Source organism: Narcine bancroftii, chromosome 7 (genome assembly GCF_036971445.1).
Source record: "Narcine bancroftii isolate sNarBan1 chromosome 7, sNarBan1.hap1, whole genome shotgun sequence".
NCBI lineage: Eukaryota > Metazoa > Chordata > Chondrichthyes > Torpediniformes > Narcinidae > Narcine > Narcine bancroftii.
Window position 1 is genome coordinate 23,904,475 of NC_091475.1, and position 27,874 is coordinate 23,932,348.

The 27,874-nt window shown below is 43.1% G+C and overlaps 2 protein-coding genes across 9 annotated transcripts in view; one reads left to right on the forward strand and one right to left on the reverse strand.

The window, feature by feature from the left end:
* The window catches only part of LOC138738590 (glucose-6-phosphate exchanger SLC37A1-like), a 91,132-nt gene extending 84,256 nt beyond the window's left edge, over positions 1–6,876 (reverse strand). For 2 of the 5 annotated variants that reach the window (XM_069889113.1, XM_069889109.1), the window contains exons 1-3: positions 5,852–6,034; positions 2,088–2,185; positions 1,226–1,423 (exon numbers count right to left, since the gene is read on the reverse strand). In XM_069889113.1, coding sequence (XP_069745214.1) covers positions 1,226–1,228 — 3 coding nt within the window. In that variant the 5' untranslated portion in view covers positions 1,229–1,423; positions 2,088–2,185; positions 5,852–6,034. Of the gene's footprint in view, positions 1–1,225; positions 1,424–2,087; positions 2,186–5,851; positions 6,035–6,526 lie in introns of those variants that run through there. The other 3 variants (XM_069889110.1, XM_069889111.1, XM_069889108.1) reach the window with 3 other exon arrangements.
* A 2,451-nt stretch (positions 6,877–9,327) lies between these two features.
* The window catches only part of rsph1 (radial spoke head component 1), a 51,324-nt gene continuing 32,777 nt past the window's right edge, over positions 9,328–27,874 (forward strand). For 2 of the 4 annotated variants that reach the window (XM_069889120.1, XM_069889122.1), the window contains exons 1-5: positions 9,337–10,460; positions 11,569–11,682; positions 13,682–13,787; positions 19,249–19,339; positions 22,663–22,839. In XM_069889120.1, coding sequence (XP_069745221.1) covers positions 10,407–10,460; positions 11,569–11,682; positions 13,682–13,787; positions 19,249–19,339; positions 22,663–22,839 — 542 coding nt within the window. In that variant the 5' untranslated portion in view covers positions 9,337–10,406. Of the gene's footprint in view, positions 10,461–11,568; positions 11,683–13,681; positions 13,788–16,212; positions 16,277–19,248; positions 19,340–22,662; positions 22,840–27,874 lie in introns of all 4 variants that reach the window. The other 2 variants (XM_069889121.1, XM_069889123.1) reach the window with 2 other exon arrangements.

Genomic DNA, 27,874 nt, shown 5'->3' on the forward strand with positions numbered 1-27,874 from the left:
CTGCGTCGCTCAAGGTATCAGGAGTTTGGATGGCCAGGACTAAGTGGCAAGTCCATGCTCAGTGCAACAGACCAGGGTGAGGGTCCACGGTTGGGTGTTGGGAGCTTGGATGGCCAGGCAGCCAGTGAGAATCCACGGTTGGGGCATCAAGAGCTTGGATGAGTGGGCAGCTGGAACGAGGATTCACAGCTGGGATGTTGAGAGCTCCAGTGGGCAGACAGTCGGGGTGAGGATCCGTGGTTGGTGCACTGGGATCCCCGGTGAGCAGGTGGTGAGAGTCTGCAGCTGGGGCATTGGGAGCTTAGATGGGTGGGCAGCTGGAGCGAGGATCCACAGTTTGGGCGTTGGGAGCTCCGGTGGCCGGGAGAAGGATATGGGGTCAGGGCATTGGGAGCTCAGATGGGCAGACGGCTGGGGCTAAAATCTTCATCTGGGGCAAGGATCCACAGTCGGAGCATCGAGAACTCAGATGGGTGGGTAATCAGGTCAAAAATAGGAGCGGGGGGGGCGGGAGAAAAAAAAATCAACCATTACCCTGGACCAGCTATTACATGAGTATATACAGTAATAGGAGAATTAATGGTAACGGGGAAGAGATTGTAAAGGGAACAGAGACCATGGCCAGATCAGTCATGATCTCATTGAATGATGGAGCAGGCTCAATGGGCCGAGTGGTTGATTCCTACTGCCATTTCACATGACAACCCAAAAGGAGTTACCCATAGTGAGCTGGCATATTTAATCAATGCACCTTGTGTGCTACAATTGATAGAATGATATTCAAGCCTGTGACTTACCAATCTAATTCAGAAAGAAGGCAAACCTGTTGAACCTCTCAGACAGGCAACTGTATGCAGAGGAACATTTACAGAGAACGTCAGACAGTACTACAGCCCCGAAGTTCAATCCACAAACCAGCATTGCACATTGCAGAAACTTCACTCAAAACAGCACGTTAAGTACAGAATTTTTATAAAGGAGCATCTTCAAAACTTGTGCACAATCCAGAACCACACCAAATTACAAATATTTTTTTAAATTCCGCCATTCATCTCTCTTTTTCTTTCTAAATTAGGAACCGTGCATTTATCAGTAAAACTAATCTTTTATTGCACATAGTTGCCAGCACTATAACAGGATCCACAAACACCAAAGGTGATGTAACAAGAAAGAACAGATAAGGTGAGATTGCAAAAGGCAACAACTTCCTCAAAGCCAAACTCACCATTGGTCCCGTGTGAATGAAGCGAGAAAACGAATCCCAAAGGGAACTGACGCCATTGATTGATCACGATTCCTGAACAATCGCAATAGGAAAAGAGTGCACTTTGTTGCTCTGACAGCAGATGGTCCTGGTTACAGAGATTCCAGTCTAGTCTCTCGAATGCCTGGTGAGTGGTTTCATCCTGCTCCTCTGCCCTTACTTCTCCCAGAAAATGAAGAATGAAAGAAAAAATTATGACTAGAGATCAGATCTTTTAAAACCTTTCCGGAACTAATAAGTACCATGATAAGCAATAAGCAAACAAACATCAGAGATTAACATGCAGATAGTGATCCTAGTCAGTTTGTTTTAGTTCAAGTTTATTATCACATTATATCTTGTTCAATGAGAAGGGTTTTTCTGCCAGCAGTCCATCAGGCTAGCTCCAACATTCATACAAGCACAACTGAGAGTACAAGAAGCCAATCTGCAGATCCCAGAGTCTACTGCAATGCACAAAAGTCCTGGGGAAGTTCGGCAGGTCAAGAAGTATCCATAGGAAGAAAAAAGCAATCGACGTTTTGGGCCTGAGCCCTTCATCATGAATGTACAGAGTGTAGAATTGCGTGTAAAAGATCACTCCCAAGCAAGGGCGGCATGAACACTCAGTTCCAAGATTCACTTGGAAGCCTGAAGGAAATAAACTTTGAACCTGTGACTGCACAATTTTACCCTCACCCCTTGTTGCTGAAGGGAAAAAGAGAGGGTGTCTAGGGTATGGTGGGTCCTTCGGTGTGTTGGCTGCCTTTCCCAGGCAGCTGGAGATGTAGATGGAGTTTATGGAGCGGAGGGAAGTTTGCGTGATGCTTTGAATTATATTCACCTCTTCTGATCTCGCCTCTCTTGTAAGTTCTTCACTTTCAGCTCTATTCATCGACCTTTAACTCTTCACCTGTTACTCTGCTACCTGGGGTCACACCCCTGCCATAATAATGAGAAATGATACAATAATTTACACATAATAGAGAAACAATCAGACCACATAATCATTTCAATTTGATCTCAAATCAGCACTCAAAATTCTTCCAAATGCAACTTTCAAATATCCTTAACTGCTCCAAAAGATTTAACTACCTGAAAGACAAGAATGCTGATTCCCCAGACTCAATAACTTGCTTTCACCTGTACATTTCAGTTCAAGTTTATCATCACATTCTCCCCAGTACCATTGGAAGGTATCTTCCACAAGCAACCACCAAGTCAATTCTAACATGCACAAGTAGAAAACCAATGGGAACATTTGAGTTTCAGTGAAAAAAATATAATTTGTACAAAGCAAAGGCAGTGTGAGAGCTCTTTTGTGAGGTTTATTAAGCAGCATAGCTTTAAGTTCTTAGGAATAAATATCTCCATTGACCTGATCTGGAGAAAGCACATTGACGTGATGGCCAAGAAACTCCACAAACAGCACGACTCTCTGAGAAGACTAAAGAAGTTTGGCATGACCCTCTTGTACAAACAATAACCTCACACTCAATGTCACCAAAACCAAGGAGCTGATTGCAGAGATGAAGGAAGAAGGACAAAAGCATGATGCTCTGTGGTCTGAGTTGGCAAGGACAAGGAGAACACAATCACAGTCCTTTCTCACAAATGGTTACTGCATTTCTGACTTCAGATGAAAACTGGCTGATTATATTAAAGATGTTTTCTTGAAGTGTTGTAATCACATGACATGACATCAATACTGGGTCTGTTTGAATGACAAAAGCATGATGCTCTGTGTTCTGAGTTGGTGAGGAAGGACAAGCAGGGGACAAAAGAAAGCCAGATAGAGGGGTATTAGGAATAAAGGGGATGAACTTAAGAATATGTGGAACTACAATGTTGTGGCTGTTACAGAGACTTGGCTGGAGGAAGGTCAGGATTGGCTGATGCAGGTACCAGGGTTTAGGTGTTTTAAAAGAAATAGGATGGGAGGTAGAAAAGTGTGTGTGTGGGGGGGGGGGGGGGGGAAAGGAAGTAGGAAGAGACATTATTGGTCAGGAATAGGATAACAGCTATAGAAAGATGGAACACTGCAGAGGGAGCGCCAATGAGTCAGTGTGGGTGGAAGTCAGAAATAGGAAGGGAGCTATCATGGTGCAGGGAGTAATCTATAGGCTGCCAAATAGCCTTCGGAACACTGAGGAGCAGATAAGCAGGCAGATTTTGGAATGGTGCGGGAAATACAGGATTGTAGTTGTGGGTGACTTCAACTTCCTTAATATTGACTGGCACCACCTGACTGCAAGAGGGATGAATGGGGCTGAGTTTGTCAGGTGTGTTCAGGAAAGATATCTGACATAGTACGTGGATGAGAGGAGAGGCCATGCTGGATCTAGTTGTGGGTAATGAACCTGGTCAGGTGGCAGACCTCTTGGTGGGGGGGGGTGGGTGGGGGAGCATTTTGGTGAGAGCCGTGAAAAGGGATAAAATCAGATAGAATGGGAAAGGTAAATTATGAAGTGATGAGACAGGAACTAGTGAGAGTAGTTTGAAACAGATGTTTAAGAGTGAAAGCACGGAAGTAATGTGGAATAACTTTAGGATGCAGAGTTAGGCAGAAAAGTGGCAGATAGAGTTCAATCTGGATAAGTGTGAGGTAATGCATTTTGGAAGGTCAAACCAGAAGGCTGAATACAGGGTTAATGGTCAGTTACTTAAGAGTGTGGATGAACAGAGGGACCTTGGCGTTCAAATCCATACATCCCTCAAGGTCGCCACACAGGTTGATAGGATAGTTAAGAAGGCCTATGGGGCACTGGGCTTCATTAATAGGGGGATTGTGTTCAGAAGTAGAAAGGTCATGTTGCAAATCTACAAATCTCTGGTAAGACCACACTTAGAGTACTGTGTTCAGTTCTGGTCACCTCATGATAGGAAGGATGTGAAAGCTATGGAGAGGGTGCAGAAGAGATTTACCAGGATTTGCCTGGATTGGAAAATGAATCTTATGAGGGAAGGTTAGTTGAACTGGGACTTTTCTCTTTGGACCGTGGAAGGATGAGAGGAGACTTGATAGAGGCCTACAAGATTCTGAGAGGCATAGATAAGGTGAACAGTCAGTACCTCTTTCCCAGGGCAGGAATAGAAAACACCAGAGGAGATATGTACAAAGAGAAGGGAGGGAAGTTTAGGGGAGACATCAGAGATAAGATTTTTTTCCAACAGAAAGTTGTGGGTGCCTGAAATGCCTTGCCAGGGATGTGTTGGAGGCTGAAACATTAGGGGCATTTCAGAGACTCTGAAACACGCAGAAGGATGATAGAAAAATAGACGGTTAAGGGGTAGGATGGGTTTAGTTCTTTTTTTTTTAAAAGCATATATGGGTCAGCACAACATAGAGGCCTGAAGGACCTATGCTGTAGAGTTCTATGATTGTTGACTTTAGGAAGGGAAAACCAGAAGTTCATTAGGGTATCAGAGGTGGAGAGAGTAAGCAAATTTAAGTTCTTGGGAGTCACTATCTCAGAGGATCTTTTCTGGAGCCAACACAATAATGGCATCATGAAGAAAGCATGTTAATGTCTCTATTTTCTCAAAGTTTGTGGAGGTTTGATATGACTCCAGAAACCCTGGCTAATTTTGACAGATGTGTGGTGTAAAGTGTGCTGACTGGCTGCATCATGGACTGGTATGTTGACACCAATACTCCTAAGCATAAAGCCCTGCAAAACGTGGTAGATGCAGACCAGGATATTAGAGTCAAAACCCTCCCCACCATCGAGAACATCTATGGGGAACACTGCTGTTGAAGAGCAGGAGCCACACCACCCAACACACGCTTTGTTCTTACTGCTGCCATCAGGAAAGAGGTAGAGGTACCTCAGAACATAATGTAAACTTCCATCTTCTCCATCTCCAAAATCTGAGGAAAGGCAGCCAACACACGGAAGAACCCTCACACCTGAGACACACCTCTCTTCTGCCATCGGGATAAGACTCAGGAGGGTGAAATTATGTCCCAATAAGCTTGAACGGTATCAGATCCAGTCACCTCATTGATGGAAGGTTTAGAAAGGGTGCAAAAGAGATTTGACAGGATGCTGCCTGGATTAGAGAACATGCCTCATGAGAAAAAGTTGATCTAGCTCAGGCTTTTCGCTTTAGAGTGACAAAGGATGAGAGGCACATAAGTGCAGGTGTATAAAATTATGAGGGACTTTGACAGGTTGGAGAGACAACAATAGTAAAAAAAAAAGCATCTGTTTAAGGTGAATGGAGGAAAGTTTTGGGAAATGTTAGAGGTAGTTTTGTTTGCACACAAAATGGTGGGTACCAGGAATGCATTGTCATAGGTATTGGTTGAGCCTGATACACTTGGGACATTTAAAACATCAGCTCCTCAATCGAAGAAAAAATTGAAAGGTTATGGACTGTGAGGGAGGGAAGGGTCATGGAATGAGTTTATATAGATTGGCACAACATTGTGGGCTGTTCGATGTTCTAGTTTCTTCCCCATAGCCATCAGTCTCCTGAATGAACCCACATGCTCTCATGCTGCCCTTGCTTGGTGCTAATTAATCTTCCTTTTCATTATAATCCCACATTCTGTATCTTTACACAGCTGTGTGAATGCTAGAGATAACCTGTTGGACTACTCACAAAAGAACTATTCTCCCTGTTGTACGTGGTATTTTATGACAAATGAAGGTTAGTGGCTGCAAGGGGGATCGGTCATAAAGCAGACAGCAGCACTCTGGTTTCGGTGGCTTGCCTTGTTTCTTAGCGGGCACGGTTTGTCCTGCTCAACCAACTCGGGGAGAAGTGAACCCGTGCAGCCAGCGCCTGCCTCATCCCTCTCACTCCAGCCCTTACCTCGCCTCAGTCCATGCCCACCGGCCCGGGGGGGGGGGGGGGGGTTCCCCGTTCCTTCACCTTCACCACCACCATCCCACCCCCGCGCTCCTTCACCACCACCATCCCACCCCCGCGCTCCTTCACCACCACCATCCCACCCCCGCGCTCCTTCACCACCACCATCCCACCCCCGCGCTCCTTCACCACCACCATCCCACCCCCGCGCTCCTTCACCACCACCATCCCACCCCCGCGCTCCTTCACCACCACCATCCCACCCCCGCGCTCCTTCACCACCACCATCCCACCCCCGCGCTCCTTCACCACCACCATCCCACCCCCGCGCTCCTTCACCACCACCATCCCACCCCCGCGCTCCTTCACCACCACCATCCCACCCCCGCGCTCCTTCACCACCACCATCCCACCCCCGCGCTCCTTCACCACCATCCTCCCCCCGCCCGGACCCCGCTCCCTCACCTGACAACCGGCGCTTCCGGGTAGCGACAGGTGCACCTAGCTCCTCCCAGCAAGCCTGCCACTATGCATGCGTCCCACCCCGGAGCGTCTAGTTTGCGCATGCGCTGCCATCGTGCATCCTGGGAGTTGTTGTTCGGCGTTGTTTCAGTGCACACCCAATTTGGATAGTTGACATGTCAGCTGTCGTTGCACGTTGCACCCAAAATTGTGAGTTCAAGTCCCTCATCAGATCAAAATGCAGGGTGACAAATGTTTTGCTTTTTGAGGGACTCCACTCGCTGTTACACAGCCTAAGTTTCCATTCTCATATCTTGATCACTGAAACGATGACGAGAAATCTATCAAAACTCAGCTCACCTTCAACCTTGTTTTTCGTCTAGAAGAAATTCACATTAAATTTCACAAATCTTTTTCTTGCACTTGTATTCTATTTTCTTATCAAAGCCTTGTTTGATGTCTTCTTAAATAAGCCACGGTTTTCTCCAGGTGTGCATTTATAATCTACTAACTTTATCTATGTTGACCAAATTGCGACGTGACCTAGACCCATGTACTTAATTGTATTTGAAGATTATAACTATACTGGTCTCTTCCATTTGTTCTAACAGCATATTCCAAAAACCCACCTTCTTCTGTGTGAAAAGGATCTTTGGAAATTTTTCCTGCTCTCCTTCAAACTGTTCCCTTTAACATGGTGGTGAAGATCCTCAAGGATCTGGGTGGTGGCACCCAGATCATGCCCTCGTCACGCTGCTCTGCCACCAACAGGAAGGAGGTGCACCCAGCGGTACATGGATTGCTTCTTCCCCTCTGCCATCAGATTTCTGAATGATCGATGAACCAAAGGCACTGCCTTACTTTTACATTGTGTGCATTATTTTTATTTATTTTAGTAAAGTGGTTGACATAAATGTTTTGCACTGTCATACTGTCGCAAAACCACGGATTTCGTGACTTGTTCATGACAATAAATCTGATTCTCAGACGGTGTTTAGTACACCTTCTTCGGGTGTGGAGCAGTTGCACAAGGTGCTGGTAAGACCACACTTTGGGTTTTGTGCATCGTTCTGCTCACCCAGCTACGGAAAAACTGGAAAAACTCACAAGAATGTGGCAAGACACAAGCATGCTGGTGACACCAGCAGGTCCTGCAACATCGTAAAGGGTCAGCAGCAACGTTCCAGAACTGCACCCTCCGAGAGATCACATGCAATCGCATTGCCCCACGCCTGCATGCATTGCCCCGTGGCTACCTGCTTGGCCCCGCGCCCGTTCACATGCAGTGTCAGCCCGCCCGGCTGCGATCCAAGGGGATGGATTGTGGCCCCGCCCGCCTGCTGATTGATAGCTCCATCGGGATGACGTAATGCGGGGGCGTGGCGAGCCTGTTGCCGTGGTCGCCATCCACAGAGCAACGGTCGCGCTCGAGAGGAAAAACCGAGTAAGCGAGGGAGCGATAGAGAGAGGCTGAGTGGGAGGGAGAAAAGGGGAAGAGAGAGTGGAGAAAGAATTTGTGAGTGGCATTGAGAGAGATAGAGGATGGGCAGATGAAGATAGTTGGGGAAAAGGATGAATTGAAGAAGACAGGGATTAACAGATTGAGAGAGTAGAGGAGATAAAATAGAGTGAGAGAGGAGGGTAATAGACAGAGAGAGAGAGGAGGGCAGAGAGAGAGAGAGGAGGGTGGTAGACAGAGAGAGAGAGGAGGGTGGTAGACAGAGAGAGAGGGGAGGGTGGTAGACAGAGAGAGAGGGGAGGGTGGTAGACAGAGAGAGAGGAGGGTGGTAGACAGAGAGAGAGGAGGGTGGTAGACAGAGAGAGAGGGGAGGGTGGTAGACAGAGAGAGAGGGGAGGGTGGTAGACAGAGAGAGAGGGGAGGGTGGTAGACAGAGAGAGAGGAGGGTGGTAGACAGAGAGAGAGGAGGGTGGTAGACAGAGAGAGAGGAGGGTGGTAGACAGAGAGAGAGGGGAGGGTGGTAGACAGAGAGAGAGGGGAGGGTGGTAGACAGAGAGAGAGGGGAGGGTGGTAGACAGAGAGAGAGGGGAGGGTGGTAGACAGAGAGAGAGGGGAGGGTGGTAGACAGAGAGAGAGGGGAGGGTGGTAGACAGAGAGAGAGGGGAGGGTGGTAGACAGAGAGAGAGGAGGGTGGTAGACAGAGAGAGAGGGGAGGGTGGTAGACAGAGAGAGAGGGGAGGGTGGTAGACAGAGAGAGAGGGGAGGGTGGTAGACAGAGAGAGAGGAGGGTGGTAGACAGAGAGAGAGGAGGGTGGTAGACAGAGAGAGAGGAGGGTGGTAGACAGAGAGAGAGGGGAGGGTGGTAGACAGAGAGAGAGGGGAGGGTGGTAGACAGAGAGAGAGGGGAGGGTGGTAGACAGAGAGAGAGGGGAGGGTGGTAGACAGAGAGAGAGGGGAGGGTGGTAGACAGAGAGAGAGGGGAGGGTGGTAGACAGAGAGAGAGGGGAGGGTGGTAGACAGAGAGAGAGGGGAGGGTGGTAGACAGAGAGAGAGGAGGGTGGTAGACAGAGAGAGAGGAGGGTGGTAGACAGAGAGAGAGGGGAGGGTGGTAGACAGAGAGAGAGGGGAGGGTGGTAGACAGAGAGAGAGGAGGGTGGTAGACAGAGAGAGAGGAGGGTGGTAGACAGAGAGAGAGGAGGGTGGTAGACAGAGAGAGAGGGGAGGGTGGTAGACAGAGAGAGAGGGGAGGGTGGTAGACAGAGAGAGAGGGGAGGGTGGTAGACAGAGAGAGAGGGGAGGGTGGTAGACAGAGAGAGAGGAGGGTGGTAGACAGAGAGAGAGGAGGGTGGTAGACAGAGAGAGAGAGAGGAGGGTGGTAGACAGAGAGAGAGGAGGGTGGTAGACAGAGAGAGAGAGGAGGGTGGTAGACAGAGAGAGAGAGGAGGGTGGTAGACAGAGAGAGAGAGGAGGGTGGTAGACAGACAGAGAGAGAGAGGAGGGTGGTAGACAGACAGAGAGAGAGAGGAGGGTGGTAGACAGACAGAGAGAGAGAGGAGGGTGGTAGACAGACAGAGAGAGAGAGGAGGGTGGTAGACAGACAGAGAGAGAGAGGAGGGTGGTAGACAGACAGAGAGAGAGAGGAGGGTGGTAGACAGACAGAGAGAGAGAGGAGGGTGGTAGACAGACAGAGAGAGAGAGGAGGGTGGTAGACAGACAGAGAGAGAGAGGAGGGTGGTAGACAGACAGAGAGAGAGAGGAGGGTGGTAGACAGACAGACAGACAGAGAGAGAGAGGAGGGTGGTAGACAGACAGACAGACAGAGAGAGAGAGGAGGGTGGTAGACAGACAGACAGACAGAGAGAGAGAGGAGGGTGGTAGACAGACAGAGAGAGAGAGGAGGGTGGTAGACAGACAGAGAGAGAGAGGAGGGTGGTAGACAGACAGAGAGAGAGAGGAGGGTGGTAGACAGAGAGAAAGAAGCAGGAAGAAAGGAGAGGAGAAAATAGGGGAGTGGTAGAAAGTTGAACAAGTTGGACAGAGGGATGAGAAATTGAAGACGGAGGGTCAAAGCAAGCAGCTGTAAATAGAAACCGAGATTGGAGAATCATGCTGCAGGGATACGAAGACAATGAGGAAGGTCAATAGATACAGAGGGGAAAGCACAAAAATTTGATAGTGGAGTCATTCGACAGGTCAGAAGAGAAAAAGGTAAAGGCAGAGAAAGAGGGAACAGATAAAAGGGAGGAAGAAAACACTGGAAAAGAGGAAGGCAGAAATAAAATCATAAAAGATAATCACACAGCCTGGTGTTAGAGAGTGAGAGGAAGGCAGACATTGTGCTGAGGGACGGTGAGGCAGGAAACGGAGCAATTTGAGTCCCAGCAGGTGAGAGCAGCCTGGTGGGAAGGCTGAGGGAGCAGCACAATGTCACTGACGGAATCGGAGGAAATGGAAGAAGAACATGGCCCTTATTTAGGGGTGAGTTTACGCAATGCTCAGTTCCTGACCCACTAATCCAGTGTCCTCAATCTTTATTCTTTCCACTCACATACCACTTTGTTATCCCTTACTAAGCACAGAGGATGTGCCGTAGGATGTGGTTAGTAAGGGATGACTTAAGGTAGTATGTGGAACCACTGATATAGCTCAAAATCTGTATTGTAGATGGAAAATCTGGGAGTCGTCCAGTGTTCCTTCTAAGCTATGCACGTGCACAGGCACACAAATGTACGCACATAGTTTTCTTTGTTCACGCACACACCTTAGAGGGACCACTGGGGTCATCCTAATAATGAATTGTCTTTTTCACCAGCAGAAACGGTGTTTTGCATCAGTATTCACAAAGGAAGACATCAGCAGTGTGCCAACTGTCAAAGGGTGTCAGGGAAGGGAAGTGAGTGCAGTTACAAGCGTCCCGGTCAGGCCCTCGGCACACCTTCATCATGCTGGCAACCTGACTCACCTCCACGCATCTATCCCATCGGGCCCTCGGTGCACCTTCCTCGCACTGGCAACCCAACTCATCTCCATGCCAGTGTCCTGGTCAGGCCCTCAATGCACCTTCCTTGTGCTGACAACCTGACTCACCTCCATGCAAGGATCCTGATCAGGCCCTAGGCCAGTAGTTCTCAACCATTTTTTTCCCCATTACCATAGGTGCTCAGTAGTTGGTAAGGGATTACTTAAGGTGGTAGGTGAGTGAGAAAAAATGTTGAGAACCACTGCATTAATCAATGGGAGTGGACCAATGACTGGAGCTGGAACTGACTAATGAGGGGAGCCCTTGACCCCTCCTGCGGACTATGATCACATTAGATTCAAGAAGCCTCATGAAGCTTCTTTTATAAGAATAACACTATTTCTCAGGGCTGATATAATAACCTAGAATTGGTCAAACTTGCTTTTTTCCCATGATAGATTGGTTTCGTATTTTACTTGTACTGTGACAATAAAGTTGAATCTAATCTAATCAAAAGGAAATCTAAAGCAGGAGGCATAGATTTAAGATGAGACAGGAAAGATTCTATGCCATGTAGTTTTACATGGAACTATGATTTTTAACCCATTTCTGCCATTCTTCTGCCAGGAATACGAAGGTGAGCGGAATGCAGAAAATGAGAGACATGGACAAGGTAAAGCTGTGCTGCCCAACGGGGACACGTACGAAGGATCCTATGAGCATGGCAAACGAAACGGGATGGTAAGAACTTTACCATCACCACTGCTGAGATGGCCAATGTGCAAACAGAGGCACCCCAGACACTCAGATTCAAAATTTAAAAAAAAAAATTTAAATAAATTTTAAAAAGATCCTTCCCGATCCAAGGGGCTTCTCCCCTTGCCCTTCACACCCCTCCCCCCATTATTTTCTTCAGGTGCCTGCCTACCTTGATGAAAGGCTCAGGCCCGAAACTTTGGTTACGCATCTTATGTATGCTGTTTGACCTGCTGAATTTCTCCAGCATTGTGTTTTAACTCCAATTCAAAGTGCAGGCAACATGAAACCATACAGCATTAGAAATCATCCTTCATCTAAAATCCTGTAACTCATGCTCTACCTCAGACATTGTCAACAGGGACCTTACAGCCCCCCTGGGGGCCACAGCACATTTAAGTAAAAGCTTTGTTTTCTTTTCTCCTCAAATAACATTTTTTTTTAAATGTTCTTTATGTAGTCAGTAGGAGAGAAGTACAGAAGAAACCTAGATTTGACTGCTTTACAGGGAAAGGGCCTATAAATGTTGAGCAGAGTCCATAGCAAAAAAAGTTTGAGAATGGCTGCTTAACTTCATTCTGTCCTGTGCATGATGTGTAGATTGTTTGAAGATATTCAGAAGCATGAGATTTGATGAAGGATCGTTGATCTTAAACAGTAGTCCTGTTTCTTTCTCAGATTCTGCCCAAGCTGCTGAGAATTTCCAGTGTTATTTTGACTTCATAATTGTGAGCAATATTCGACCATTTGGTGTTCAGCCATAGAATCATACAGCAGATAAATAGGCCCTTCTGGCCTTCTAGCCCATGTCATTCCCTCTCATGAAGCTTGCACCCAACTTCCAATTCACTCAATCCCATTCCACCCACACCCTAACTAACTCCTTCTTCTCACCCAATTCCACTCCAACCCTCATCTCCACCAAAATCAAATGAACCCAATAAGATTTGGATTTAATATGACAGCCGTAGTGTAACATCGGTCTGCCTTATCACTCAGGAAACATGAGGTGAACACCCTTTCACGCTCACAGTCAGGCCTCTGACATTAGCTGTAAAAGTCAAGGAGTGAAACCCAAAAGTCTGCAGGCATGGTGATTGTCGTAAAAACACAGAAATGCTGGAGGAACTCAGCTGGTCTCGCAGCGTCCATAGGAGGTACAGATATATAACCGATGTTACAGGCCTGACCCCTTTTTCAAGGTAACTTGAAAATGGTTATATATCCAATGGAGTAAAAACACAATGATGGAGAAACTCAGCAGGTCAAACAATGCACTTTCTATTACAAATATAAGGATACATAACCAACATTTTGGACTTGAACCTTTCATCAAGTTATGTATCTTTATCTTCACTATAGAGCATAAAGCCCTGCAGAAAGTAGTGGACACAACCCAAACCCTCCCCACCATTGAGAACATTGACAGGAAACGCTGTCGTTGGGTGTCATCAACACCCAGCACACACACTATTCTCGCTGCTGCCATCGGGAAAGAGGTATAGATGCCACGACTCGCACCACCAGGTTCAGGAATAGCTGCTACCACTTGACCATCGGACCCCTCAACAACAAGCTCAATCAGGGACTCATTTAAGGACTTACTTTTACACTTTATTGTTTTTTCCTCTATGTATTGCACAGTCAGGTTGTTTTCATTTTGTTATTTGTTTACAAGTGTACATTGTGTACAGCTTTTTTTGCACTACCAGTAAGTAGTAATTCTGCTTCGCCAGCAGGAAAAAGAATTTCAGAGTTATATGTAATGTCATGTATAAATCCGACTTCTGAAATCTAAAATACACCGTTTGACCTGCTGAGTTTCTCTGAGCGTGTGTTTTACTTCAATCACGGAGTCTGCAGAATTTTGTGTTTTGCTCCATATATCCTCTGTGCGCTGCGAGACCTGTTGAGTTCCTCCAGCATTTCTGTATTTTTACTGTAAAAGTCAATCTCATTTCTAAGACTATGATTTATGTTGCAGGGAACATATAGGTTTAAGAATGGAGCCCGTTTTGTGGGAGAGTACTTACAGAACAAAAAGCACGGCCAGGGAATTTTCTATTACCCAGATGGGTCCAAGTATGAAGGTAATATTCACTTGTCCTCTGGTATTGTCAGCAACAAATTGTATAACTGTTGGAGATATTGTTACCACAAAAGTTCTTTCAAGAATTAAATAAACATATAAGAAAATTTCTTTAGAAAGGTAAAATGTCAAGAGTATCTATAGAAAAATTAACTTGGAAATACGAATTGGGAGGTTTGCAACTTCCTAACTTTAAGAATTATTGTCAAGTAGCTCAATTGAGGTTTCTTACTTCTTTATTTGAGTGATCATGAAAATCACCCTGGGTCAAAGTAGAGATGGATAAAATAGGAGAGATATCAGCAGAGGAATTTATTTAGAAATGGGATTCAAAGTTAATAACTGGTGTGAAGGACGCACCTTTGCTTAAACATTTGTTTACCATTTGCAACAAGATAAATAAAATATGGAATTACTCTAAATACTTATTTGCAGGAAAAATTAGGTCCAACAATGTTCCTTGTGAGTGGGAGGTTCTTATCAGGAAAGGTTACACTAAGAAATTTATTTCTATTGTTACAAGAATATTTTATTAACAAAAAATATTGTTATTAACAAAAATTCACCTTCAAACTTTAATTCAAAATCCCCCCTTTTATAACAATGCCCACTGGTTACTATGCAAATTTCTATAACAGTGTAAAACTAATAAATTCCACAACCTAAATATAACATACGTAATCAAAGTCTAAGCCACACTTCCAACCAGCCCACAGAAAAACAGACACAAAACACACAAGACTCACAAACTTCGATCTCAACTGAAGCAAAGATCATAAACAAAATTCAGTTTATTTGATAAACTGAAGCCAAAAGATCTTTGTGTGTGTGTGTGTGTGAGAGAGAGAGAGAGAGAGAGAGAGAGAGCACAAAATTCGAAGTTGTCTTCTTGTGTTGCTTGCAGAGAGAGGAACCACTGGCTTGGTCTGGATCCTTCTGGCTGCCTTCGGAATGTTCATCCTTTTTGAAATCCCATCATTCTAAACTGTCCTCCAGACCATGACTCATGCTCTGGGCCTGCTTCCACTCCCAGTGGTGGTTTATCATCCAAGTCCAGAAATTTTTTAGATCATTTTCTGCACATACTCAGTCCGTCTCCCACTCTCTCAGCAGTCCACCTTCATCTTGGCTCTCTAAGGCAAACTATCACTTTTTAACATAAAACCACACAACACAGAACTCTGTAACACTATAATGTATCTTTTATTACAAGCAGGCACTATTAAAAAAGAAATGCATAAATCTAGACAGAAATGGGAAGTTGATTTAAATATAATTGATGATAAAAGATGGGCAAGATTATATGACAAATATAAATATTAGATACAATACAGATCAATATAATCATTTACATCAAATATATGTAACACCACAAAAATTGCAGAAAATGAAATTGGATTTATCAGATAAATGTTTTTGATGTAGCAAAGAAATAGGAACCTTTTTGCATTCTACTTGGTCATGTTCTAGTTAGAACTTTTTGGACACATTTAGGAAAGTTTTTAGAATAGATTATTGGTATTGTTATTCCACAAAATCCAGATATATTTTTGTTGGAGAATATACAAGGAACAAAACCTGAATTAAAACAATCATTTTACCAAGTCAAATTTATCAAAATCTTTAGCAGTCGCAAGGAAGCATATTGCAGTGACTTGGAAATCAGATGCACATTTAGACATGAAAAGATGGCATTTGGAAATTCAAAGTTGCATACCTTTGGAGAAAATTACATACAATTTGAGAAATAAATATTCAACTTTTGTACAAATTTGGAGCACACATATGCAAAGTTTAGGGTTCAATATGTAAAAATGTACTTCCGGCCTCTTCAGACCTGTAATAATCTTTTTGCCTAAAGTTGGTTAACATAAATACTGTAAAATTCCAGTGTAAGCTAATCCTTTGTGCAATCCAGTTTATTATATTTACTTTACACTTTTTAATTTTTTTATATAATTCTTTTATATAACTATATATTTTATCTCATTATTATTATTTATTTTATAGGGAGGGAGTGAGGGAGGAGAGGGCAGGAAAAGGGGAGGGAATCATACTATGTAATCATGTAATTTTTTAATTTAATTAAGTATTAACTCTGTAAAATTATAATTACATGGATATTTTTTAAATAAAATATTTAAAAAAAGATTTCGACCTCAGCCACTCAGATAACCACATTTTCATTTCAATTAAACAAAACGACAATGAGCAAAACTAGCAGACAGCATTTTAAGAGACTAATCCAGTGTGAAAACTTTCAAACATTATGAGGAAATGGGCTATAAGATCCTTTGTGTACAAAGGAAAAGATTATGGACCAAGACTGAAATAAACTCAACGTTATTCCACACTAAGGTCAAGGGAATGTTGTTTCATTGGATTATTATCATCGGATGATAAATTGAAATTTTTTGTCTCTAAAGCCTCCAGAAACTAATGAAAAACAACAAATCAGAGTGACAGAGGACATCAAAGAGATTAGCATTGGTAAATGAAAGGTCATATTGAAGATAGTAGGACTGACGACTGATGTTTGCAGGATCTGATGACCTGCATCTTAGTATTGTAAAAGAACCAGCTAAGGAGACAATGAATGTGCTTGTTGTCATCTTCTAGAACTTCAAGGATTCTGGAATGGAAGAGGATAAGTTTGAGCCTAAAATTTAAGAATGATTGAATAAACAAGTATCAGTTTGCTTGACGTCAGTTGAAAGGAAAATTCTGGAATATCGTTATGATTTCTCATATTTCATGATGACATTAATCCTTGTGATGCACTGCTGCAGCAGTAAGCAGACTCAAAACTTGAGAGACTACAACAGCCTTTATTCAGTTAAAAAAATCTTTGCTACAGTGGTAACTGTACTGGTGGCTCCCGAGTGACTGGCTCAGGAGGGGCCAGCTCAGGATTATATCCCAGGCGGTTGAAGTTAGGTCTATTCAGGTTGGCTGATTGACAACTGGGTAGGTGTGGTCAGTCCTCCGGTGATCTTCCTGCAGGTACAGAGATCGCCCCCTGCAGTAGGTTAGTGGTGTATCACCACAATCCTTCAAGCTAATGCCAACTCTGAACATTCCCAGCATCCAATTCCTCCACACAACTTATTAAGGAAATGATGCAGGGCATATAGAAAGTAACAACAAAATCTACTCAAACTTATTAATGGGGAATGTTATTTTTTTATATTTTAAGAGTTATTGATACAGCACAGTAAGAGGCCCTTCCAGCCTATGGGACCCATGCTGCCTGAATATACTCAATTAGCCTACCCAGCCTGTAAGTTTTGGACAGTGGGAGGAAACCAGTGTACTCAATGAAAACCCAGGAGGGTTATGGAAAGAACGTACAAATTAAATAGACAGCAGCAGATTCAAACCTGGGTTGCTGGTGCTGTAATAGTGTTGCGTGAAGCTCATCTTTAATAATCTGTAACAAATTTGTCAGATATTTTATTGTAATAGGTAAGGGACAATTGGTGGCAATGGTGTGTATGGATATTTAGAGCAATCAGAATTTATTGTCATGAACATGTCACAAAATTCACTCCTCCCTTCGGCAAGAAGGTACAGAAGCTTGAAGTTCTGCACCTCCAGGCCTAAGAACAGGTTTTATCCAACAGCTATCAGGTTCTTGAATCTCCCATATCAGATTCAAAATTTATTGTCATGAACATGTCATGAAATTATTTGTTTTGCGGCAGTATTACAAGTGCAAATATTGCTATACATTTTACATATAAATAAATAAATTACGGCAAATTTAAGAGAAAGTGAGGTTCATTGTCCAATCAGAAATCTAATGGCAGAAGGGAAGATGTGCCATTGGGAGTTTGTCTGCAGGCTCCAGTACCTCCTTCCTGATGGTAACAGTGTGAAGAGGACATGCCCTGGGTGGTGAGGGTCCTTGAGGATCGAGGTTGCTTTCTTCAAACACTGCCTCTTGTAGATGTCCTCAATGGGGTGAAGACTATGGCCCATGATGGTGCTGACCGAGTTAACAGCCCTCTGGAGTTTTTTCCTATCCTGTGCAATGGCACCTCCAACCCAGACAGTGGTGCAACCAGTCAGAATGCTCTCCATGGGACTCCTGCAGAAATTTTTGAGAGCCTTTGGTGACATACCAAATTTCCTCAAGCTCCTCACAAAGTATAGCTGGTGGTGAGGCTTCTTTGTGATTGTATCAACATGGAGGCTCCAGGACAGATCCTCAGAGATGTTGACATGTTGCTATCAATGAGTGCATAGTTGTTGGTGTGACACAAATCAACTAGCTGATCCGTCTCCCTCCTGTACACTTTCTCATTGCTATCTGTGATTTTGCCGATGATCGTGGTGGCATCGGCAAATTTGTAGATGGCATTTAAATTTTGCCTGGCCACACAGTAATGGGTGTATAGTGAGTAGAGCAGTGGACTAAGCACGCATCCTTGAGGTGCACCTGTGTTGATCATCAGTGAGGAGGAGGTGTTGTTTCCAATTGGAACTGACTATGGTCTTCTGATTAGGGTGTCAGAGATCCAGTTGCAGAGGAGACTGCAGAGGCCCAGTTTTTGGAGCTTGTTGATAAGCACTGAGAGAATGATGGTGTTGAAAGCTAAGGTGTAGTCTGTGAAGAGTAGCGAGATGTATGTGTATCACCTTCTATATGGCCTTTGATGTGTCTGTAGAGAGGGCCACATAGAAGGTAATAAACACAAAGTACTTGGGGTGGGGGAAATATTCTGGATTGAAGTGAGATTAATTAAGGAAGAGTAAGAACTTCTTTGGTCTCCGTTGGTCATGGGAGACAATGAGTACTGTGTCTCTGGTAGTCACTGTGGAGTGGCCTCTCCAGGGTGCAAGCAGAGGAGAGCTGATATGTCTGTTGCCCATGCAGTAGGACCCTCCTCTCCATGCAAATGATGTCTAAAGGAATGTTTGGTGCCAGCAGCATTACAGGAGTTGCTAAGCTAATGCTGAGTACAGCAGTCAGCCCACCTTTGGGGACTCTGACTCTGGAATTTTCATTGGGTTTACTCCCAAAGCCTTTCCTGTGAGCAGGTATAGGCACAAGAAAGTGAAGGTTTGAAATTGGAGTTTTCCCTCTCCTAGATGATATGCCATCTGTGGTTAAAGAGCCCCATCTGCCCAGATTAACTGGTTTCAAGGTGCCTTTACCCCTTCTCAGGTCAGTGAGAACAGCTTTGTCAGGCATAAGAACTATGCCACATGTGAAAGCCCGGAGTTGGACTTGGTTGTCAGAGTCTGTTTGAGTCGCACACCATGAAGATCATTTGTGCAGCAGTGGGAACTCTTCCCCACAACCACCCTTTGGCTATGACAACCTTTAGAGGCAGAACGAGTAAGAACTAGTGACCCAATAACAGCCCAACATTATCACCGGTTCAAGTCAGAAGCATTATTTTTTGTTCATCACATTCTGATTGGTCACTGATACTTTTCCATCTGTGATGATGCAGGAAGTTGGGCGAATGATCAACGCCATGGAGAGGGAACGTACTTCTATCCAAACGGTGACATGTACAATGGAGAATGGCTTTCTCACCAAAGGTAAACCCAACTGTACGATCTTTTCACATTCTCAGAATTCAGCAAGTTACATAAGAAATAGGAGAAGGAGTCGACCATCCAGCCTGTCTAGCCTGCTCTGCCATTCAATGTGATCATGGTTGATCTGATGATAGGCTCATCTCCACCGACTTCCCTTTTCCCCATATTCGCTAATTCCCCACATATGTAAAAATGTTTCCAACCTGGTCTTAAATATACTTACTGAGGTCGCCTCTACTGCTTCAATGGGCAGCAAATGCCACAAATTCACCACCCTCTGGAAAAAGCAGTTTTTCCTCATCTCCATCCTAAATCTACTATCCTGAACCTTGAAACTATGTTCCCTAGTTCTGGTCTCCCCTACCAATGAAAACAATTTAACTGCCTCCATCTATACCTTTCATAATTTTATGCCTTTTATTATTTTTCTATGTTTCTATAAGATCCCCTCTCATTCTTCTAAATTCCAGTAAATGTAGTCCAAGATGACTCATTCTCTCTTCATCGGCTAACTCTCTCATGTCTGGAATCAACCTGGTGAACCTCCTCTGCACCCACTCCAAAGCCAGTAAAGAGACCAGAACTGCACACTGTTCTGGATAAGCAGCACAACATCTGTGGCCAGTATCACCACCAGATGCATACGTGGCTCCATGGTATTTCGTGGCTGATCAGGAATGAGGTGGTTTACACACTAGCATAAGAAAGGTTGACCTCATATTTGTCTAGCTGAAATCCTCAATCACCTGTAATATTTTGCAAATGTATTATTTCCATTAACTGTATTTACAATACCATCTGTGAGTCACATGGATCTGCAGCTTTTTAGTTAATTGTCTTTGTTCGATAATATACTGAATAGTTATGGCCCTCATACAAACGCTCATGATTTCCTCCATTTCCACATTCTCAATTGTGTATCTGCCTTTATCCATACTCTCTGTCTTCTGTGACTCAACCAATTTCTAACATGTGTGCCATGTGACAGATTTTCATGGAGGCATGAATTCAGTTTGCCAGACACACATGAGACAGCATTCACTAAAACATACAATCTGCTGGAGGAACTTAGCCATTTTGATCAGCATCCATGGGAGAGAACGAACTTTTGACATTTTGGAACCTTTCAGCCTACCTGAGGGAAGCAACAGTGCCAAGTGCCTCTGGCACAGAATCCGGCCCTGTGGCTCAGAAGGGTAGGGAAAGGAAGAGGAGAGCGATAGTAATAGCAGTCTCAATAGTTAGGTCAGACAAGCAGTTCTGTGAATACAGGAAAGAAACTAGAATGGTGGTTTGTCTCCCAAGGTCTGGGATATTTCAGATCGCATCCAAGATATCCTGCAGTGGGAGGGAAAACAGCCAGAGGTCATGGTACATATTCGTACCAATGACATGGGTAGGAAAAGGGGAAATGTCCTGAGAAAAGATTATAGGGAGTTAGAAAGGGAACTGAGCAGCAGACCACAAGGGTAAGAATAATCATCTCTGGATTACTGCCTGTGCCAAGAGACAGTAAGTATAGGAATAGAAGGAGTAGAGATTAAATGAGTGGCTGAGGGATGGGAGCAGGGGCCAGGGATTCAGATTTCTGGACCATTGGGACCTCTTTTGGGGCAGGTGGGACCTGTATAAAAAGGATGGGTGGCACTTGAATCCCAGGGGGAGCAATATCCTGGCAGGAAGGTTTATTAAGGCTACTGGGGAGAGTTTAAACTAGAATTGTTGGTGGGGTGGGAACGAAACAGAAAAGACTGGGGAAGAGGAGGCTGGCTCACAAATGGAAAAGGTTTGGAGATAGTGTGTGAAGGAGGATAGGCAGGTGATAGAGAAAGGAAGTGTTCAGATGGATGGTTTGAGATGCGTCTATTTTTACACAAGGAGTTTTGTGAACAAAGTGAATGAGCTTAGGGCGTGAATTAATACTTGGAGCTATGATGTGGTGGCCATTACAGAGATTTGGATGGCTTAGGAACAGGATTGGTTACTTCAAGTGCCAGATTTTAGATGCTTCAGAAAGGACAGGGAGGGAGGAAAAAGAGGTGGGGGCATGGCTGAGATAGTGATCAGAGATAGTATCATGGCTGCAGAAAAGGTGGACGCCATGGAGGAATTGTCTACGGAGTCTCTGTGGGTGGAGGTTAGGAATAGGAAGTGCTCAATAACTTTACTGGGTGTTTTTTTATAGGCTGCCCATTACGAACAGAGATATTAAGGAGTAGATAGGGAAACAGATTCTGGAAAGCTGTAGTAATAACAGAGTTGTCATGATTGGGAGATTTTAATTTCCAATATATCATTTGGCATCTCCCTCAAACAAGGGGTTTAGATGGGGTGGAGTTTATTAGGTGTGTTCAGTAAGGTTTCTTGACATAATATGTAGATAAACCTACAAGAGGAGAGTCTGTACTTGATTTGGTATTGGGAAATGAAACTGGTCAGGTGTCTGATATCTCAGTGGGAGAGCATTTTGGAGATCGTGATCATAATTCTATTACCGTAGCATTGGAGAGAAATAGGAACAGACAAATTAGAAAAACATTTAATTGGAGTAAGGGGAATTATGAGTCTATCAGGCAGGAAATTGGAAGCTTAAGTTGGGAACATATGTTCTCAGGGAAAAGTACGAAAGAAATGTGGCAAATGTTCAAGGGATATTTGTGTGAAGTTCTTCAAAGGTACATTCCAATGAGAAGGAAATTATAGTAGGGTACAGGAACTGTGGTGTACAAAGGCTGTATATTAAAAAAAAATCTAGTCAAGAAGAAAAGAAAAGCTTACAAAAGGTTCAGAGAGCTAGGTAATGTTCGAGATCTAGAAGATTATAAGGCAAACAGGAAGGAGCTTAAAAAGAAAATTAGGAGAGCCAGAAGGGGCCACGAGAAGTTCTTAGTGCCAGACCATTTTGCGCCCTTTACAAGGCCAACTACTTGCACCCCCCCAAAAAAATTGCCAACTTTGATTTTCAAAAACATGTTTTGTTGAAAAAATTAAAAGCATAAAACTTGAAACTGCAAAATTTATTTTAAATTACAAGAATAAGTAATACATAAATCTTTGATTATCTTTCTCAAATACAAAATAAAATATTTTGGCACACAAAGCACTTTGAATGAAAGGGCAACATAACATTAAAACCTTTTACTTCACACACCTTTAAGTCTGTATACCTTCCAGAGTCCATTTTTTTCCACAAGAATGAATACAGTATGAAAATGCCCCTTTGGCCCATCAAGTTTGCTCTTGGCTTTCCCATAACCATTTTTACAAATCTGTGCTATTCTGTTTTTTTTAATTTTCCCACATTTCTATTATTTCCCCCTCAGATTCTACAACTCACACACAACAGCAATGGCTAATAATCTATCTGCCGACATCTTTGAGTTTATTCAAGAGGAAATTGAAGCATCCGGGGAAGCTCACATGGTCAAAGGGAGAATGTGCAAACTGCACACAGACAGGGCCAGAGTTCAGGGCAGAAGCCAGATGGCTGAAGTTCTGAGGTAGTAGCTCTATTTATTTGCACCACTGTGAGACAGCATCAACTTGAGAAATAATAAATGTCATTACATGTCTCTTTAAGAACTGCCTGTGAAAACTTGCAATACATTGAGAGAGAACCCTGAGCAAAATGTAACAATATCATTTCAACATGGCTACACACAGAAATTCAAGAATGCTTTTCTGTTAGTCTCCCTTTTGAAGTTCTCATGTTTCATGAAACTGACAACTAGGACAAACAATTTCATTAATATAATGACAAAAAATAAGGAGTAATTGCTGAGTTGATTTCTTTTTAGAATTTATATATTTTTATTTCTCATCTATGAACATTGATAGTTATTCTACTATTAGAAACCAGCGAGAAACTGATCTGAGCTATCCTGAATGAGTTACCCTGGACAATCTTGGTCTCAAATCTGCTTGGTTCCTCTTCTCATGAGTTATGATCCTCTAAAAAGGGGCTTAGTTATGGACCAACCAACTTTTCTTGATGAAGTGTTAATAACTTGCTCAAACCAATGTTAGAATCATTGGAACAATAAATGCAAATATCTCACTTATTCAAACAGCAAAATACACATTTAGGCTTGGCATTCAGCCTACAGGTGCACATCGGAGCTCCCGAAAATGAACCCTCCTGGCCGAGGGGACAGGGAAGGGTTCGGAGTTGAGACTCAGGTGTTGGGAGCTCCGGTGTAGGCTAAGGGGAGGGTTCAGAGTTGGGAGCTCCCGTTGCCTGACTGAAGGCTGAACCCTCCCTCAGCAGTTGGCCAACAGGTGCACCCCAGAGCTCCTAATGCCGACTCCGAACTCTCCCCTTGGTAGTCAGCCTACAAGTGCAAACCTGAGCTCCCGGCGCCGATTCCGAACCCTCCCCTCAACCTACCTGAACTGTGGGGCACAATTTGCTCTCTTCAACAGCGTCGAGGTGAGAGACTAGCATTGACTTGTACTTGATATGTGGAAAATATCAGATTTTTGGGCTTTAAATGAGGAGGCCGACTTTTAACCAAGTATATATGATACTAACCAAACTTGCTTAATTGTGTACTCACAAGAAACCCTACAAGAAAACTCATTGATTGTGACCCAATTTGCCTTCAATTTCACGATCTACAACTTCAGCGAATAGTCTCTTATTCAAATACTTAAGTCCGTATGAGATGGTCTCCTGTCTACAATATTGGACGTTGATTCAGAAAAAAAATCATTTAGTCAAACAAATCCACTCTGGTTCCTCTGATAAAGGTGTGTAGAAACTCAATTCCTCTTAATAAAATTATGAAAGTCATTAGTAGTCAGGGCCGGTTTTAAGCCAATTTGACCAATTTGATCAAATTGGGTCCCGCGCCTCAAGGACGCCCCGCGCACGTGTTTGAGCATAGGCCTTGAGAAGAGAATACTGTGACGGACTTTGTTTAAACTGGTAAGAAAATAATAATACTATAGGGCTTATAAACTGAGGGATTTGTCAATGAACTCGTGAAGTTATTGCCCTTAATTGATCGTATTATCTCAGTGAAATATTTTTAAGAAATATGTCTTCGATTAAACTACTGGCTATAGGCCTCCTTTGTCTCCCTCGCCAAAAATTTCATGTTTCGTATCCATTTGACCCAGTAAGATAGATGTATTTCAGAGCTGATGAAGCATCTCTTATTATTATCAAGATCAAAACAGGCTATAGGCTAATCAATATGAGATTGAGATAGCGTCATGCGAGCCTATAGCCTAGGCTTAAGCAGTTAGCCTGAACGTAAATAGCCTAGGCCTAAGCATAGAATTTCTGACAAGGTTAGCAATCGTCGATGGAATTGGTGAGGATATTCGGGTCTTGTAAAGATTAATAACCCCGAAGTTAGGTTAGTTTAAGTTGATCTATATTCAGCTAGGTCGTTGTAGGAGTCTTTATGAGCTGGTTTACAAGGTTATTCAGCTATAGGAGCATATACTGTACATCTCGGGGTTATTCATCTTTACAAGATCTGGATATTCTTAGCAAGGCTGCCTCTGTCATTGCTTCATAATTTTTCAGTGGTTTGATTTAGTATCAAAATAGTACTAGGCTACTGTTACTAACTATACTATTGCACTGCCAGAGCTTAATATAGCCTATTTCATGTTTTTGGTGATTTGGAGCAGGTGCAGTTTAGCTTGACCATGCGGAAATTGTTTTCTTCGGGGGGCGAATTTCATCCATTACACGCATCAGTTTTTTCACCAAATATCTAGCGACAAACTAGCGCTAGACATTTGACTAGAAAATCAGCTAAAAAAAATGGCAAAATTAAAATGCGTCCCCCCCCATCCTGGAATGTAACCTTAACTAACCTAACTAACCTAACCTAACTAACCAAACCATTACTAAAAAAAAGGCAATTCTTACCTTATTCAAAGTTGTCGTCATTCAACAAATCCAGAATAGGTCGCTTGTTTTGCTGTTCGATGGCATTCACAAGTTGAGAGCTGCATGCATTGTTCCAAGGTCAGCAGCTGACGATGGAACAACGTAAAGCTAACGAGCAAAATGACGTGGGATTGACGTTGGTTTCTTACGTTATACCAACGACGATGACAACATTGTTCCACTGTTGGAACAACGTAGACATGTTATCAGGGATGTCGAGTCCAATCTTATAACAAATTGCTAACTTCAAGTTTTTTGTGTAATTTTAAGTCTAAACATTTTAAAATATACTTCTTTTACCTTTTATACCTTAAAAATATAGCCCAGAGAGTTAGCAGCTTAAAATTGGTATGTCATTTTACATGGCAAGCACAAGCAGAGATAGAGACAAAGGACATAAGTATTTAAGCGGCAACCAGAAACGAGCACTGGCCAAGGCTAAGGTAGCTGAAAATGAAAAACATAGAGGTGCGATTCCAAAATTCCTTGTCACTCAATCTTTGAAGCGCCCATGTATTGAGGATGAAGAAAACAAAAACAATTCAGAAAATGACAATACAGCCTTGAGTCCAATTACAGTTGATGAATACAAAGATGAAATTGATAACAAGTTAGAAAAGGATGACGCAGCTGTGAATCAAATTGAAGATGATCTCAATACACCAGAAGATGGTCCAAAGCAGAATGTTCACTTTTAGCCGAAAAAGACCATGCTCAAACATCACGCAATGAAGGATCATCCATGAGTACAGTTGTAATTAACATTTATGTTGACCCAGCCAACTGGCCAGTGTATATAAATCAAACTGTAAGAGATTATTTAACAATGAAAGGTCCTCCTATTCCAGTGAACAACTTTCCACAAAATGAAAAGGGATTTTAAGAGGAAACTTCCAAATGGGGAGTGTGTTGAAAGACCTTGGATAATATACTTTCAGTCTGCTGATAGAATTTATTGCTTTTATTGTAAACTTTTTAGTAAGAATACAACCAGTGCATTATCAACAAGTGGATTCAACAAGTCATCTAATCTTCATATAAGGTTGTGTGAGCATGAAAATTCTAAAAACCATTTGGAAGCCACATGGAGTTTCTGGGAGTTACACCAAAGACTTTGTCTTCTTTGGCTTGGCTTCGCGGACGAAGATTTATGGAGGGGGTAAATGTCCACGTCAGCTGCAGGCTCGTTTGTGGCTGACAAGTCCGATGCGGGACAGGCAGACACAGTTGCAGCGGTTGCGGGGGAAAATTGGTTGGTTGGGGTTGGGTGTTGGGTTTTTCCTCCTTTGCCCTTTGTAGTGGACAGACAATTGACAAAGAACTTGAAATAATCCTCAATGAACATGCAAAGCACTGGCAGCAAGTATTCAAAAGGTTAGTTGGAATAGCGCAGTTTCTTGCTGAGAGAAATCTAGCATTTGGAGGAACAGAGGAAAAAGTTGGTAATGAGAGTGTACACAATGGAAACTTTTTAGGTTTTGTTGAGCTGTTTGGAAAGATTGACCCTGTTCTTGAAGAACATTTGCGAAAAGTAAAAACCCACGAAATTCATAATCACTATTTAGGAAAAGATACTCAGAATGAACTACTAGACATTATGGCAACAGCTGTTTTGAATGAGATACTGAAACGCATAAAAGCAGCTAAGTATTACGTCATAATTTTAGACTGCATACCTGATATGAGTCACCAAGAGCAAATGTCTCTAACGATCAGGTATGTGTCTGATGGTAACTTGGCTCTTTCAGGTGTTTACGAACATTTCATAAAGTTTATGCAGGTTGAAAGTAGCACAGGAGAAGATGTATATAAAACATTATTAAACACACTGAAGGAATTAAATTTAGAGGTGAAAGACATTCGAGGCCAAGACTATGACAATGGTAGCAACATGAAAGGTCACACATCTGTTCAAGAGCTTTCTTTGTACCCTGTTCATGTCACAATTATAACCCTTTACTCGGAGATGTAGCCAAGTGTTGTCCAGATGCTATGACATGTTTTGGGATATTGTAAAGGATCTACATATTGTTCTCTGCATCAACTAAGAGATGGGCAGTTTTTAACAAACATGTACCCGGGTTATCAGTGAAACCCTTGAGAAACACAAGGTGGGAGAGTCGGATTGATAGTGTTAAAGCTATTCGTTATCAGGTTGGAGAAGTATATGATACACTTGTGGAAATATCAGAGATAACAGATGAGCCCAAGGTAAAAGCAGAAGCTGAATCTTTAGCAAACCAGCTAAAAGACTACAAATGTTTAGTTTCTTTGATATTTTGGCATGAAGTACTTTTTAAAGTTAACTATGTAAGCAAGGAACTAGAAGGTGAAACAAAGGACATTGATGAAGGCATGGAGCCATTTGAAAAACTATTATCATGGCTAAGAATTTATAGAGAGGGCGGTTTTAATGATGTCCTAATAGGCGCAAATGAATTGGCTGAAGCTGTTGAATTACCATTGGAGTTTAGACAATTTGAAGAAAAAAAACTCCGTAGAAGGAAGAGAATATTTTCTTATGAGGCAAAAGATCAAGCTTGAGATGATCCAAAAGAAGCATACAGAGTTCAGTGCTTCAGCTTAGTGCTAAACAAAGTTATTCAATCTTTAGAGCCTAGATTTAA